This window comes from Chiroxiphia lanceolata, chromosome 5 (assembly GCF_009829145.1).
Source record: "Chiroxiphia lanceolata isolate bChiLan1 chromosome 5, bChiLan1.pri, whole genome shotgun sequence".
NCBI classification, from domain to species: Eukaryota; Metazoa; Chordata; class Aves; order Passeriformes; family Pipridae; genus Chiroxiphia; species Chiroxiphia lanceolata.
In genome coordinates this window covers 46,641,290-46,658,854 of record NC_045641.1, presented here as the reverse complement: position 1 = coordinate 46,658,854, position 17,565 = coordinate 46,641,290, and the positions used below count along the sequence as shown (strand labels likewise).

The window sequence follows — 17,565 nt, the reverse complement described above, 5'->3', positions numbered from 1 at the left end:
AATTCCAACTCTCTCAGCCTTTTCTCATAGGATAGGTGTTCCAGCCCTCTCGTAACTGTTGTGGCTCTTTTCTGGACCCGCTCCAACAGGTCCATGTCTTTCTTCTGCTGAGAACTTCAGAGCTAGATTCAGTACTCCAGGTGGGATTTCAACAGATCGGAGTAGAGGCGCAGAATTACTTCTCTCAACCTGCTGAAAATCACTGTATCTGGAGAACTTCTCCAAAATTTCTATTCCCAATGGGTTTATAACAGTCTTCTTATGCAGATTCCTCCTGGCTTCGCAGGTTTCTCCAGATCTCCCCTGTGAATTAACTTTTCCAAGCATAGCAACAAACTCCTGCTCATGTAGTTACTATTCTGGACAGAGTCACATTGCACAGAGTTGGTTGTTTATACAGTACAATAAATTCCAGCTTTAGTATGATTTGTGTAAAGCAAAATACAGAAGTCAAAGGGTACTGTTCAGTTCAACTAAGTGAGAAGATGGCAAATTCTACACTTAGTTGGCAACAATTTAGTTAATTTTCTAATCTTGCTAACAAAAAAGGATTTGAGACATCAAGAAACAATTTTAATTAAGCAATCCCATAGATATCACAGGGCTTGTATAAATGTGATCAGGATGTTTAGTTGTCTAAAACAAGAAAGCTGAGATCCATTGATGTTGCTGCACATTCTTTTAGAAAGATGGTAGCAAATTAAATAAGAGTGTAGCAAATTAAACTTGCAAAACATGACCACAGTCCATTTCTGTACCATCTTCCATCATGCTGACTGCTTGTTGAGGTTTATTACTGTGCTACTGCTTCTCTGTTGAGTTCTGGTTCATTAACTTAAGTAACAGAATATCCAAACAAGCAAGGTAAATTGCTGCCTTTACACTGTCTGTAACCAGACATGGCACATTATTCATTTAGAATGGTCAAGAAACTAAAAAAAACCTAAAGTCTAATGTATTAGAGCTACTTGACAGAATTTATTGGCTGTCTTGGCTCAGCTCTTCAGGCATCTTCTACACTGATAACTAATTCCAAAGTCACTGTCCTGATATCAGTTACAAACACATTTCCTATGCTCCTTCTGCCTCTGCTCTTCTGACTATTTTTGGCTGCTAACCTTTTCAAGCTGGATTTCTGTTATCTGGAAGGGGGCAGACTACAGCTCATCTTCTGAAATATGAATAAACCCGCTGTTTAATTGATAGCTCTTTTCCTGGTGTTGACAGAGAGAGTGTAAATTTGGAAACAGAACAGGAAGCTGTAACTTTTGTATGGTGTAAAAAATGCTTTTAAATGTTCTCAGCATTTGTTTTAAATAAGAGAATAAATATATTTTTATATTGCAATAGAAGAAAACTCTCTAAAACATAAAAGATGCTCCATAGTAGAAGTCTCAGACCAAATCTCAAAAAACTGTTAAAAATTCATGTATGATTTAAATTATTTTGAAAGTTATATAGCTAGCTTCTTACTCATATTTTTGATCATGTTGCTGGCTGAGTTTTATAGCTTCCGACAGGTTTTCAACAGCTTGAGATAACTTGTTATTGCCTGCTTCAGTTATCTGGCGTTCTACCTTACCTAAGAGAGAAATATAGAAAGTAGATTTTCAAGATATTATTAATTTTTTTTTCTCTAAGATGTGATCTGTTTTTCCATCCAGGAAAGTTGAACAACATAGTACATTATCTCTTCTCCTCCTGATAAGCAAAATCTATTCCAGTTTGTTTAAAAGGTAATGCTTGTACAACAATTCTCTTCATAGAGTAGCTAAAATAATTAAATTTGGGAATCATAATGACCCCTGGCATTTACTGATCCTGACTAGCAGACCAGTGGACGTGGAGGAGTTAATGCACAAGCACAGGCCTATGCTGTGCTGTGCTGCACATATAGTGTGGCCTTCAAGTCTATTTTGTGGTGTGCACATAGCTACAGGATAAATGTAGCCAGCTTGCACCTGTTTGCAGCATCTTCTCAGTACCAGTGATTACACCACCTGCCCTTTCTGTAAAAGTGAAGCAGGAGGTTTTTATGTGGATATGCTTTTTGTTTGACAGTAGAAATGATGAATAGAATTGTTTTCTCTTAAGAAAGTCCTCTAACAGCTCAAAAGACCAAAATGAGGCAAGCTTTCCACAGACAGGATCTGCCTGTTGTGCTACCCTCTAACTGGAAGTGTTTCAGTACTGCACAACTGAGGGTTCTCAGTCTCTGCAGGAATATAAGATTATTTACACTATCTCCTTTTTCTTTCATAGTGTTAACTCCAATAAATGGCATTTTAAGATATACATCAGAGAGTCTTGAACATCTTTCTGGCTGGGATCCTCACAAGCCAACACCCTCTGGTGCAAAACATAATGTCCTTAATTTCATTGGCTACACCTTTTGATCCCCAGCAACATACATATGAAAGAAGTTCTACTGCAGTTTTGAAATTATTTGTAGCATAATGCACTCTGAACTATGCTGGTGTGATACTAAACACAGGAGAGAGATCTGTAGCTAGACAGTGATAAATATCCAATTCTGTTCTAGATTTACAGTAAAATGTCTCCATTTTATGAGAGGCCACGTGCATAACATTGCCTAGGATGGCAATCATAATGAACAAACAAGTTTATTTACCTATCTGAAAAAGGAGTTCAGCTTCCATGTCTAATTTTTTGGTTGCAGATGCTCTGCAAAGTTTCAATGCTGATTCTAATTGTCTGAGAGCATGTAGCCATTGCAAGGGATCTCCTCTTGCAGCTGTACAAGCTACTTTTTCAGCTAATGTGTGTCCTAAAGGAAAAAAAAAAACAGTTCTTTGTAAATTATTTAATAGACAACCAATTTATGCAAAAGAAAGCAAATTCCTTAGAACAAATGCTGTTATCTACTTACTGTTACAATTTAATTCCCAAAAATTCAAGTGATTGATGGATATAAATACAGAACTATAATGTCTTTTCACTACTTTATGATGCCGTTGAGGTTTACCTCGTAAAGAAGCCCAAGCTACACAAATCAACCCTTGCACAAACTAAATGGAAAGACTAGCAGTAAGCCACTTCATAACTTCATTTGACCTGGCAGTTGTAGCCAAATGTAAACCTCTCTGAGCATTCCAAAATTCCCAAATTCCTTTTGTACTAACAATTTCTAAAGGCTTCTTTGATGTATTGCATACCTCTTATAGTGTACTCCCCAATATCCATCTGTATTCCTAGGCTCTTCCTAAAAATGTGGATTCAGAAACATGAACAGGCCAAACACAATCATTACTATGAGCGAGTTTGGTCGTGCCTGCTCTGACAAGCAGTAAAGCAGAATAAAAGAGTGAATCTTCAGAGCAAACCAGGTGGTATCGAAGACCTGAGAGCCACAGCAGTTATGTTTTCAGAGTGTTTACTTTGGACTACCTCTAGTCTAATCCTAAGAGCTGAATACAAAGTAGTGGTTGCAGTGCACCAATGTGGTTTTGGAGCATATCTTTCTGAAAAAGAATCCAGAATACACTGAGGCTGCTCCACAATATGTACAAAAGTGCAGTAAGTGAATTCTAGATTTTGTAATCTATTATAAATCAGATGTACTGCAAACTAAGTTTAGCAGAAGGAACATGGAGACAGTATCCCTTTCCCTATATTTGATGTACAGGAACAAATCTCAGACAGATCTTCAATGTTATCTTCTGTTAGTATTCAACATATTTTCCAGCTTCTATATAAAGAAAACTTATCAAGAAAAGTTGTTAAATTAAAGGGGGGCAATGATAACAGACAGTATTTATTTTATTAGGATAGAGAATTAGCACTTAAAAAAGTTAAAGTTCCCATTAGTTTCATCAAGCTATAATGTTAACATTTAAGTCTTTGTTGATTATATAGTTTCTGTAATTGTACCTTGCTTATGCACATTGCATGGACCCAAACAAGCATCTACTGTTGGTTTTCAAAATATTTTATTTGTATAATGAAAACAGTGATTTATTACTTTTACTTCTAATGTGTCAGTTTATCTGCTGTTGCATAAAATATGAAAGAAAATTAACTAAAACTTAAAAATAACAATGATTTGCATTTTTCTTACCGATTTTCATTTTGACTTGGGCTAGCAAGTTAATATGTGGCAGGTAGATATTTTTTGTAGGTAAGACCAGGCAAGTCAATGTACTATCTTCTATTTGTTGTTCAATGGGTTGGCCACAAGCAAGAATCTATGAAAAGAGTATACTTAGTAAAATCAAGTTGCAGACAGCAAATTAAATAGCAGTTTGAAAAAGTAAGTTGGGTATTGCAAAACCCTGGAACTCAAATGTGTCTTGTAAAAGAGCATCAGAAAAGGACTCGATATGCCTGAACTCCTTTACTTTAGTTTATACTTGGATTGTAGAGGACTCTGGTGATGCAAATGAACAATTTCAATGAACCCTTGATTGAATTTAATAATGTTAGTCTTTGGTTTTTAAAAGAAAACTCCCTCAAATCAGTCCTTAAGAAATAGATCTCACAATTAACTCGAGCCCTAGAAAGAAACTGTCATTTCTACAAAGAAATCTGACATTCAACAAAAGCCACAAAAGAAAAAGAAAATAGCATGTATGGACCAGTCAAACTTTTCATTCATGGAGATAACACGATGCAGACATCCTGTAAAGTGTCAAGTCTCTTGACAGCTAGCAAGTCTCACAACTGGAAGTTTGAGTCTGAAGTGATTAATATGATTCTTTATTATTTAGGGAAATAAATACTTCAATGGATTACATTTCTGTTTAAGGAAATATAAGGAAGGAGTTGTATAAAAACTTTTCTCTGTAAACTGTATCAAGAACATATATATGTATATGTATGTAGAAGTATATATGTATTTTGGGATTACAAAATAGGTTAATGGTTTAGTACTATACATACCTCTCACAGATTTCATGTCCTTAATTTTTTTTTATTTCATATTTAAATATTTACATGAAAATTATTTCTTCATACCAATTTGAACAATCTGTCAGTCTAAAACATTGTGCTACTTTACATAGATTGTCCTGATTCAAATTATTCTAAGATACAAAGCTAAATTCTTAAACTTGGATGCTCAAGAGTTAAGAATTTAATGAGATGTACATCCTCCATGAAGTGTTGAGTATGAACATGTGCCTCATTTCAAATGGGAAAACTGAGTGTTCTGCATTTCTTCAAAATTCAAACTACATGTTTCAGTTTTCACATCTGGACGTGCATTTTGGAAGTATTCAATATTTTTAAATTGTGTCAATATACCAGACTACATATGTGAATATGCATCATGAGTATGGATAAATAACTCTGGTCAAATGAATTACCTCTTTACATTATTATAATCTCGGTAAAACTGAAGTGATCAGTTCATAAGAATAGCCCTTTTTAATAAATTGTTAAAATAACTTCCAGAATAGATAATTAAGATTGTTGGAAGGATTTGCAAATGCTGTGTAAATCATCAACATATACTCACCGCTTTAATAGTAAGCTCATGTGCCAAAACAAGTAAGTTTAATGGTTCCACTGAAGAAGAGCAATGTTCTGTATCCTCTACTATTTGCAGTGGTAGTATGTCTGCCAGCAGAAGCATACTTTTCACAAGAGTCAAAGAAGCTGGAGGGGAAATGAATGTATCCTCTTGGAGTAAACCGATGATATTCTATTTGGACATAGAAAACATAAACCAAAGGAGTTACTACTTTTCCTGTCTATGAGGACAAATCACAGACATTGAAAAAAAAATCTATTTTACAGGCAATATTTCAAGCTTATTTAATGCTGCCATCAGCTGTTCTGACTACACGAAAAATGCATCAAAGAAAAGTGAACAGTTTCTCCTTTGTGCTCAAACCTGCAAAAGAAGTTTAATGCCTTCCATGGGACGTTTGTCTTGCAGGTCAAGAATAGCAGCTTGTACCATAATTTCAGCCTGAGTCTCAATATCACCAAAGGCTTCTGCCTGTAGTATTACTTCTTTTATCACACTTCTGCGCTCACCCACATCATTTTCTAAAAGAAAAGAATATATGAATAGTAAAAGTACAATAGAAAAGACTTTATTGTGCCTTCTAGCATTCTTAAGAAGTAACTTCTACACTCAAATGTTACAGAAAAATATGACATTATAGATTCCACACTTATCATTTCATCAATTCTTTGCCAAATTTATTTTTAAAAGAAAGAAAAGCCACGTAGTTTCTAAACTGCACTCTGTTTAAGTTCATCCAAATGCATGCTTTATATGTAAGCCACCAGCATAAATAATAAGATATTGTACCCTACATATTTAAAAATCTGATTTTAGTTAGAATTCCAAAATAGTAACAGCCTTCACAGGAATTATCCAGAAGTGATTAAATAAGAGTTTGACTACAGACTTAGACTGTGACTTTGATACTTGAGGTGAGCATCAGAGTTTATTTTAAGTTCATAGAGCTAAGGAATGAAAAATATTTTATTCATAACCAAACTACAATAAATGTATTTTGTAACATCTCACCTAAATTCTTTTTAAAATAATCCAGAACATTTTTAGGAGCTATATAGGAACATTTCATTTATCGGAGATATAAAAAGTGAAAAGAACTTTGAGACTTTTAAAATTAGAAGTGCTTAGCATACTTTCTTAATTACACTAGAACATTTGAAACTTTTACACAAAAGTGATTTATTGAAAGATAATGACCATTAAATGAAAATTAATATAATACTGTTTGTTTCCATGATCTAGGGAGAGACTGTACACAGAAATATATTTTCCTTATTGGACTGGATGAATTTAATATAAATAATTCTTCAGTGATAATATAGCCGCAGAATTAATGTTAATATTTTTTATTTATGAATAAGAATTGCGGTCTGAATAGTCTCACTTGTTCATTATAATTCAAAAATCTAAACCAAAAAAGAGTAATACCTTTCATATTACCAACACCATGTATCTGTGTTACTAGTGCAGTCACTAACATCGTACGACACCTTAGCCACAAACGCACATTCATATGGTCTCGTGCTATTTCACTACGAGGCAGCCAAACATCTTCAGTTTTGGAGTCCTAATAATTTTCAAAAGAAAGAAAAATGTTACTTTCTGAGTCACACACTTCACTACAAACAAGGCAGCAGGGCAGCATCAGTCTAAAATAAATCAAATTAATACAAATATATCACAAATAATAACATTCTAAACAAAAGCTGATTTGAAGGTTAACTACATATTTTTAATAACAGGAGAACATTTATTATTTAAATTTTATATATATATGTAAATAATTTTAACAATTGGAAATTAAATCAGTTTTTATGTGAGACTAAATAAATATAACCATATAATATGTTTTTTATGGAGAATAATTTTAACAGTTTAGATTTTATTCTTCTCAAACAGGAACATTACACAAAATTCTAAGGCACATAGAAGTCTAATTGTAGAGCAGGATCAATATCAATTTCTGGTACCTTACTGGTGACTACAAAGAAATTTTTATTTTTGATTTCTAGTTTTCTGTGTTTCTGGTGCTTCGAAACAAATATTAGTGTAATGTAGTACTAGAAGTGTTTGTGAGAATTCTCAGCTCAACTCACTATGCCATCTTCACACATTATAAATAGTCTTTCTATTACTAAAATTCTACAGTCCATATTCTGCAATTTGTTTCAGCAAGCAATTAATGGACAATGCACCACCTGCATTTTCCGTTTACAAAAAATCATCATGACTGACTTGCATTGATGCAAATGAGGAAAAAATATCACTAGCTCAGTTACTGTCGACAGGAAGGTCCTAAGAAAACCTGGAAGCAAGTGCAGAGAGACAGAAGACCTTGATATGCAACAGAGACAGAAAATAATTACATTGCATGCAAGAAAGTCCAGTCTCATTATGCATTATTCATTACAAAATCTGAGCTCGCTGCTCAATTGCTCTGTCCATGTGAGTCAGTTTGACTCACTGTGGTGTCTGACCAACAGGCTTTGCACATAGGCTTCCAAAGCACACGTCAGTACCCCTGTGTGTCAGACAACAGAAGGCAGCTGAAATCTTGCTGGAAGCGGAACACAGCAATGATGTGAACTGGTCAGTCTGTCTCTTCAAAAGGGAATAATCTGAAGTAGGTTTTCAATCGAAAATCTTAAAATACCTTAGCTGAATAATGTTAAGATTTTCACCTGATAGTTATTTTTTACACTTCCTGGTTGTTTGGGGGCTTTTAAACAAAATGAGATTTTTCAGTACTGCCATTTGAGAGTATACAAACAAAAACTGTATTTCCTAACCACATACCAATTATAATGATGATTACAGACACAATGAGTACACCTTAGGCAATCATGTACCTGAAGCATGTCAAAGATCATTTTTTCCCCAGGTTAATGGTAAATGCAAACAACTGCTATGTTCTAGTATTATGAAAATCACTCAACACTTAATACAAGAATTCGTATACTAAGAAAGATTATTTTAAAACAAATATCCACACATACCAAACACTCCCGTTCATCCTTTTCTTCTTGAAAATGTGTCACTTCCATCCTAAAAACCTTTGCATCTTGGAGAAGTCGAATTGCAGAGAAAGCCAAAGCAACACTGTGATACAGAGCAATATTATTTAAAAATACTAATTATATTTGCCACTTCGTGCTTTTATTAAAATAGATACTTCATTTTTTACTATTTCAGAGATGTAAATCAGCAGTTATAGATTTTTGCTTCAGTAGAACAAAAAATTGAACTCAGTATTTTCTGAATTTGTAGGTACTGCATTATGAAACCGAGAAAGTATGAGAAGTAGTTTTGTCTTAACTCAATAATAACAAATAAACTAATACATATCATATTCTGTTGGAGCAATCAAAACAGAACTCTATTATAACTTTCAATCACACACAGAGTCATAGAATCATTTTGACTGGAAGAGACCTTTAAGATCATCAAATCCAACTGTTAGATCTAGTCCAACCACTAGATCAAGACTGATGATGGCACATCTGTCTTCAGGGATGGGTTCTTAGAAATTAGAATATGTAAAAATACTGAAAATGAAAATATATATTAGGAGAGTTCTGTATCTCGACCACAACTGGAAAGGTAAGGTAACACCTTCCTCCTTAAACCCTTTCCAGGCTATATGTTAATCCCTCTAATAAATGCACATTGCCAAATACCCACAGGATCCCAGTAAACACCAAAAATTGACCTAGATGCTGTCCTGGCAAAACCTCATCAGTAAGCAATCACATGGTAATCACTGCCCCTTCCCCCCCCCTCCACCATAGTCCTAAATCCTTTTCTGGAGTTCACTCTGAAAAGCATCTAGAAAGATACAGATACCATTAGGACTGGTGCAGCATTCAACACCACATGTAAAAAAATGGGCTGGGATCTCAAAATATTGTCAGGTTTCTTGAAATGTTGACTACTGGGGTTTTTTTCCTTTTATGCTGTCTTTTTAAAGCTCTCAGATATACATTTTTATACATGTAATGAAAATGGAACAGTGTAACAGCAAACTTTTAAATACAATTATTTTTGTGCTATGAAGACACCTGCAAAGCCATCATAGTGAGAAGATCTTTTTCATAACAGGATATTGTCCAGAGAACACGCCACCCAAAATATTCTGAGAACTGCCAAAATCAATGCCTATTTGAATTGGTTTTCCATCTCTAATTGCACATTTTCCTCTACATCTGTAAATCTCTACTTTCCTACCTCTTCTCTAAAACATTTTTTAGTTTAGTTTTGTGTTTTGTGAGGGTTTTTTGGTTTTGGTTGGTTGGTTGGTTGGTGGTTTTTTTTACAATTCTACTTATTCTCAGTCCACAGAAAGATTTTTTTAATAATTGAAAAGTACCAGAGAGTATTCCTACCTCACCACTTAAAAGATATTTCAACAGATTAATTGTTCCAAATGTAATCACAAATGTTCCAAACCATAAGTTCTCACCTATGCTGTTTTTTTACACAGAGAGACTGTTTTTATATAGAGACTGGCTGCTATGAAGCATATGAAAAAAAAAGGAAGTCCTTGTTACACTGCTGGAACACTGTAAAGAGCTATTAATACAAGAGAGATTCAAGATCTGTGTGAATTTACTACTTTTAAGGTGTTCTAGACTAATGGTTGCAAAGACAAAGATCTTGCACAAAGAAGTCTGAACAAGAGCTGAACTACTAAATTACTCACATTATTCTGTCAACATATACCTAACCACAGGATGGATAACCTCCAGAGATAAGAGGGTAGTTAAAGTCTTCCTGTCATTTCTGATTCTATCCTGCTTGCTGTTTTTGTGACACAGACCTGGATGGATTACACCAATTCAGCACAAATAGACCCCAAAGTAACAATGAGAAAGAAAGCTGTTAATATCTTGCCTTTTACCTCTCAGAATTCAATCCTTATGAATCTCCTTCATCATCCTTTTACCCCAGTTTTATTCAACAAAATGAAAACAGAATAAATCAATGTTGAATTTGATGATAAGTTTCTTTCTAGCAATGGAAAAGGCGAAACAGAATTTGCTTATTAAAGCAAACAGACAGTAAGGATAATTCAATGAAATATTCCAACTGCTTTTCTTTCTTTTTTTTTTAAGAGTTCTCCCCTGAAACCAGGCATCAAAGTTAAAATTACAGCAAAACCTGGCTTTTTTCAAAACATTGTGTGAGATGCTACATTGGAGAATGTACAGCACCTAAGAGTATATAGGCTTTTAAGAAATATTAACCTAACTTCCTGAACAACACTGCCTCCAGTTAACTGCTGTTGTCAACATTTAGCAATTCTGAAAATGAGGCTGTTTTTACCTACATGCTTACATAAAAATGCCACAAGTAAAAGATAGGCCACCAGCCCAAAGACTCATATATGTATTGTTTTAAACAGTATTTTATTCACATAAACAGACCAAGGCACATTTAGGTAATTAGAAAGCTCACGTTCTTAGGACAGACACCATGTAAGTACTCTCCTTCAGATCAATAGAATTAGTCCTATACATAAACTTATTCTGAGGCATACATTTTTTTGCAAGGCAGAAGGTGTAATGTAGAAACTTCCCTTGATGAAATTTTTGTGACCCTCTTCTGCTGTCAACACGAGTGATGTGTCTATATATTTCTCCTGACAAAATACACACCCTTTCATCAGCTGAATCAGAAAGTGACAAGATGATCAAAATAGGAAAGTACAGCTGACTATAACAATTTCACCGCTAAGTCATTTTGCCAAAGGAAAAAAAAGATGAATTTCTGTAATATCATGCAAAGTTTGATTTCTAGGCTGGCAGACAGAAAACATTCAGCTGTCTGAAGAAATGTTTCACTTGTATCTGAGGCAGATATATCAGCAGTTGCCATGGATGACAGTGCAATAAAATTGTAAAATAGGTTAAAAAACCCCAAACCTTTACTTTGTTTTTTGATGCCTTTTTTTTCCTGCTGCTGACCACTACCAATATATAAGGCACATTAAACATCCATCAAAAATTTGAGAGTCACAAAAAGTGATCCATAAAATGCTTGACATCCATTGAAGTCCTTGATATTTGACAAAAAGTTTCTTCAGTCTAAGACAATTTATAAACCAACAGAGAAACTAGACTCTAGGATATAACTGCATGGCAAAATGAAGGGTCCTGCACTGAAAATGGGTTGCATACTGGAAACAGTTCAGCAGGGTGAGGAAGTTTGGGACAGAACTTTACTAATGCAGGTTTTCCCAAGTCTAGTATCAAGCCAAGGTTATGCACAAGATACTTCATAAGTCTGCAAATTTCTCCTTGTTTACTAGTATTGTATTTTATAAAATCCACGACATTCAAAAGCATGATGAGGTTACTGCCCAGTGATTGGTTGATTTTTCTATAACAATTTATGGTAAATTAATCTAATTCAAAGGACACTGAAATAGACATATTTCATGATGAGAAATGTCCAAAAACAGCCTACAAGTTCTCACCTTCACACCTTGACTAATGACATTACTACTCAATCACAGAATCGCAGAATATGCTGAGTAGGAAGGGACTCACAAGCATGCTCAAGTCCAACCCTTAGCCCTGCACAGGACCATTCCCAAGAGTCACACCATGTGCCTGAGAGTATCGTCCAAATGCTTCTTGAACTCTGTCAGGCTTGGTGCTGGGACCACTTCCCTGGGGAGCCTGTTCTATTGCCCAACCACTCTCTGGGTGAAGAATCTTTTTCTAACATCTAACCTAAACCTTCCCTGGCACAACTTCAGGCCATTCCCTTGGGTCCTATCATCAGTCACCACAGAGAAGAGATTGGTGCCTGCCCCTCCTCTTCCCCTCATGAGGAAGTTGTAGACTGCAATGAGGTCTCCCCTCAGTCTCCTCTTCTCCAGGCTGAACAGACCAAGTGGCCTCAGCCGCTCCTCATACAGTTTCCCCTCAAAGCCCTTCACCATCTTCATTGCCCTCCTTTGGACTCTCTCTAACAGCTTAATATCTTTCTTATATTGCAGTGCCCAAAACTGCCACAATATTCAAGGTGAGGCCACATCAGTGCAGAGCAGAGTGGGACAGTCCTCTCCCTCAATTGGCTGACGATGCTTTGCCTGATGTCCCCCAGGACACGGTTGTCCCTTCTGGCTGCCAGGGCACTGCTGACTCATATTCAACTTGCTGTTGACCAGGACCCCCATGTCCCTTTCTGTGGCACTGCTTTCCAGCATCTCATTCCCCAGTCTGTATGTATATCTAGGGTTCCTCCATCCCAGGTGCAGAATCTGGCACTTCCCCTTGTTGAACTTCATATGGTTGACAATTGCCCAGTCCTTTGGTTTGTCAAGGTCTCTCTGCAGGGTTTCTGTGCCTTCAAGGGGGTCAAGAGCTCCTCCCAGTTTTGTATCATCTGCAAACTTGCTTAATATTCCTTCTAGTCCTGCATCCAAGTCATTTATGAAGATGCTGAAGAGCACAGGGCCAGAGATGGAGCCCTGTGGAACCCCACTAGTGACAGATCACCAGTCCGATGTCACCCCATTCACTGTTACCCTCCATGCTCAACCCATGAGGCAATTGCTCACCCACCACATGATGTGTTTATCCAGCCATGTGCTGGACATTTTGTCGAGAAGGTTTCTGTGAGAGACAGAATTGAAAGTTTTACTTAAATCCAAAAAGATTACATCAGCTGGCTTCCTCTGATCAACTAGGTGGGTTACCTTGTCATGAAAGGAAATCAGGTTTGATAAGCAGGACATTCCTCTCATGAAGCTGTGCTGGCTGTGCTGGCTGTCTTTCAGGCGTTTTTCAATACTTTCCAGAATAATCTTCTCCATAACTTTACCAGGCACTGAAGTGAGACTGATAGGCCCTTAGTTTCCGGGGTCCTCTTTCTTGACCGTCTTGAAAATCAGGACTACATTTGCCAGCTTCCAGTCAGCTGGGACCTCTCCACATTACCGAGACTGCTCAAAAATCATTGAGAGAGATTCTGTGATGACATCAGCCAGCTCTTTGAGGATTCTGGGATGAATCCCATCAGGCCACATAGATTTGTAGGGATCCAGCTGGAGCAGCAGACTTCACACAATTTCAGGGTTGAGTGGGAGTACAGTCCTAATATCTGAACTTTCGGGAAACTGCTGTCTTTTAAAATAACATAAACAAAACCTGAGTGAAAGAGCATGCTGTAGACTGTTACTGTTCTCAGTTCAGTAGTCTATACAGTACTGTGAAGCTCCTGTTAATTTTTTTTTTTTGCCGTGTGATAGCAACACAAAAGAAATTGTGCTATTTAAAAGGTATTGATTTGGAGGTTTGTTTATTCACCTAAGGGAGCTGAGAGAAGAAAGGTGGTTTGTTTTGTCATAGAATAAAACACCTTTTTTTAATTGGGTAAAAAAATCATATTGAGACTGATTTATCTATTGGCCTGATACTACTTCATCAGTAGGAGTGTTAAGCAATCTTCATCACTACTGCAACAATAAAAAAAGGTTCATTTTTCTTTTTATTTGATGTTTACTGTGATATAAGATTTATTGTACCAACTCTGGTGTGTTTAGTCAGATTAGACCTAGAAAAAATTACAAATACTGATTACATTGTACCTAATCTCAATATAGTCTGGCACATGATAGTGCTACATCTCTGTATACTGCATCTGTAGTTAGCCATTTGTATTCTCAAAAATTTTTCCATCTAATAAAAAATTAGATAAAAAGAGCCTCTCACTAATAAAAATGATGTATTGTTAAACTACTCTCCTTCTGACACAGATTAATATAAAATTACAGGTATACTAAACAGAAGAATCCTCCCAGCTAAAAGATCCAGCATTTAGAATGTAACATCTACAAAGACTTAATATATTTCTGTATGTCCAATATATCAAAGAAAATCAGTTCTTCTCTCATTAAATTCTCCAAAAGAAATCAGAATCTAAAAAAAAAGTATCACAGAATTTGGGAATTGTAATTTGGGGAAAATATCAGGCAGATCCTGTAAATACAACAGTATTTTACATACTATCACTAACTATATAATTAATGCCTGCTAAAAGCTACTCTAATATGTTAAAGGTTGCATCAATGGTTTTCAATCACGTTATTTAAAAAATATAATTTTGACATTTTAATTTGAAACCAATAAGTACATCAAGAAGAAATGTTCTTCAGAACAGTAACACAGGGCATTCTAGAACAAAGTAGAATTCAGTAGTTCAGAGATAACATTAGTGCTCTCTTGTACACTTTAAAATTATAAGAAAATGCATGACCTAACACACCCAGACTTTAACAAAAACACTGAACATTGTAACCTTTTATTTGTTTTTATATAACACTGTGTCACAAAAACAGCTCACAGAGAAATCATATAGATGATCACAGTTTAAAAAGTAAAATAAAACAATAATGAAAAAATTCAATGCCTGTGTATCTTACATTTGTAAATATAATAAGGAAGTTTTTACAGATAACTATTAAGACTTAGAATAATAATGTAGAAATAAAGAAATTTTTTAAAAATCTTTGGTAGTCAAGACTGTGCAAGATAAAGTTGGTCATAACATTACTTACCTGAAAGCTGCTTGATGCCTTTGCTGAGAAATATAAGCAAGCTCAAGTTTGGCCTCAATAAGAGCCTCTAAATCTTCCGCAGAATACCGAGATGTGTTCCCATCATATTTTTCCTGTATGTTCTGTACAAGATGGCTAAGACTTTCTTCAGCTTCTGTCAATAAAATCCCCTAGAGAAGAACACAGTGTTGTATGATTTCAAAAAATAAAGAAATAAAAAATTTCTTTGAAAGTTTTTTTTTTCTGTTATAGCCTGCTATCACCGCACCTTAAAATAAATCAACTTAAATGCAATATGCCCTTTCTATAAATGGGGTGGCTGTGTGTGTAATTTTGCTTTTCTTAGGTTTATAGAATTATTGTGTTCAAAGCAGCAACATCTTAACTGTGCCTATATTATTTATTGCCTACATATTTTAAGGCTCAGCAATATTAACCACTAATTTCCCATTCTTTATCTAATAGCTATAACTTGATAATTTTATACTATACTACTAGCTATGCTTCATCATTTTAAGCAATAAAATACAGTATTAAAAACAACATTAAAGATGTTGCAAGAAGTATTGCATGCTTTACTAGCTATACTTTGACATATCCTTGAGTGCAGTATATATCTTGAAAGCTGAACTATAATTTACAGTCTTTCTGATAAACAAAGATGTAAGAAGCTGTGAAAAACAAATCTAAAAAGAAGTTAATTATGAAGAAAAGCTCAACTGTGGAGCTTTAAGCAGAATTAAAAATTAATTTAAAGGTCTGTATCATCCAATACCTTTTTTTGATCAGTTTCATCAATGAATTCAGAGCTCTACTTCAAAATAAAAAACCAAATACAACAAACCAAACAAAAAACCAAAACAAAACAAAAAACCCAAACCAAACAAAAAAAACCCCACAACAAAAAACCCCCAAAAGAGTAGAACCATTAAAGAAAAATCAGAAGGGTAAGAAATATCTCTTATATCAGCCCTATAAAAATTAAATTATTATTTCTATTTTAGTTATTTTCAAGATGCTATTTTCAAGTTATACTAAAACTTTCAAGTTTTTAGTTATGACCTATACCAACTGCAATACAAAATCATCTTCCACTGTGCATTACTGCACAATGTGCAGTATTTTGTGCATTACTTTGCTTGTAACAATGGCCAAAGTAGATACTCCCAAGACCCCTTTGAAATAAGAGTATGTCAGTCCTTAATTTTGGTTTTTTTGTGATGTGAAACTGCCAAACATAGAGTTTACAATTAAACAAAAAAAAAAAAATACAACCAAACAAAACCCCTTCAAACAAAGAAGCTAATAAGTTGTGGCATATTGTCTTCAAAATTAAGTATCAGAAAGAACAACATGAAAAATTTGAGACACTGCACATATGGTAGAGAATGGTTTTCCATTTATTTGTAGAGCATACTGCACCATCAAAGAGTCTCTGACATTCTACAGGTGGCATCTTCTGAAAGGAGATGATTTTATCTTGAAATCCCGTTCAGTCTTTACCCTTTATGCTCTATCATACTATATCAGTCTTATTGAGATCTGACTGTAAAAATATTTCCCATCATTTGAAAAACTGCACCAAACAATCAACATTTCATGCACACCTAGTAAGATTACAGTCAGATTAGAAACAGAAATTTCTAGTCCCCTCATTCATACCATCCTCTCATCATAATTTCTGTTACATTGAAAGCATTAGCATGTTTTTGGCAAAATCTGCAGTTTCTTAATCCTTTTTTCCTAAAAACCAAAATTACCTTCAGCATGGCCATATTTAATTCATCTTTACAGTCAACAAGCTGCACCATTGTGTCTCTTTTTTCCTTTTGTCTTGAATTCTGATCAACATCAACTGTCAAATACAGATAAAATACAGATAACAGACACAGAACCAAAGCATTCTCAGTAATTTAAAGAATATGGCCCTTTTCTCTTTATCTACAATGGGGACTTTCAATATCAAAACAAGTAAGTAATAATGGAATACAACTCTAATATTAGAGACACTAGCTAAAAAAATCTTGACGAACCTTAATGCTTATTACTTCAATAATGACTGGTTTTTTAGCAACATTTAATATTAATACTGCTCATAATATGACATATTGATTCATACGCAGTTAAAAGCAGAAAAAACATGCTTGAAACAAGTTGCAGAATAAATGTGCTTTTCCACCATCCTTATAATTACCTTTTATTTTTGATGCTGCAATTTTGCTTGGCTCCATCAAGCTGTTGTCGTCACCAGAATATACATGTTTTTCAACTTTTGCAGGTATATTATTTATTGTGGCAGAAAGACAAATAATGAAATGCATTTTGACTAAGGTTAATTTATTCATAATTTGTTGGTTGCAGAGTGGCGCCATTGTTAAAGATAGACTCCAATTAAATATGTCTTCTAGTACCTACAACAAAGTTAGCAATTCGGACTATTTGAAATGACATATTTTACATTTTTCTTTAGCAAGACATATTCTGCTTCTATTAATAATTACACTTATCA

The 17,565-nt window shown here is 34.9% G+C and overlaps 1 protein-coding gene across 7 annotated transcripts in view; it reads right to left on the bottom strand.

The window, feature by feature from the left end:
- CFAP54 (cilia and flagella associated protein 54) overlaps positions 1-17,565 on the bottom strand; it is a 108,715-nt gene that overhangs the window by 17,048 nt on the left and 74,102 nt on the right. For all 7 annotated transcript variants that reach the window (XM_032689301.1, XM_032689302.1, XM_032689298.1 and 4 more), the window contains 10 exons: positions 17,251-17,467; positions 16,817-16,911; positions 15,057-15,226; positions 8,488-8,590; positions 6,920-7,058; positions 5,855-6,012; positions 5,477-5,662; positions 4,079-4,205; positions 2,633-2,788; positions 1,474-1,582 (listed from right to left, as the gene is read on the bottom strand). In XM_032689301.1, the coding sequence (XP_032545192.1) occupies positions 1,474-1,582; positions 2,633-2,788; positions 4,079-4,205; positions 5,477-5,662; positions 5,855-6,012; positions 6,920-7,058; positions 8,488-8,590; positions 15,057-15,226; positions 16,817-16,911; positions 17,251-17,467 (1,460 nt within the window). The remainder of the gene's footprint in view (positions 1-1,473; positions 1,583-2,632; positions 2,789-4,078; positions 4,206-5,476; positions 5,663-5,854; positions 6,013-6,919; positions 7,059-8,487; positions 8,591-15,056; positions 15,227-16,816; positions 16,912-17,250; positions 17,468-17,565) is intronic.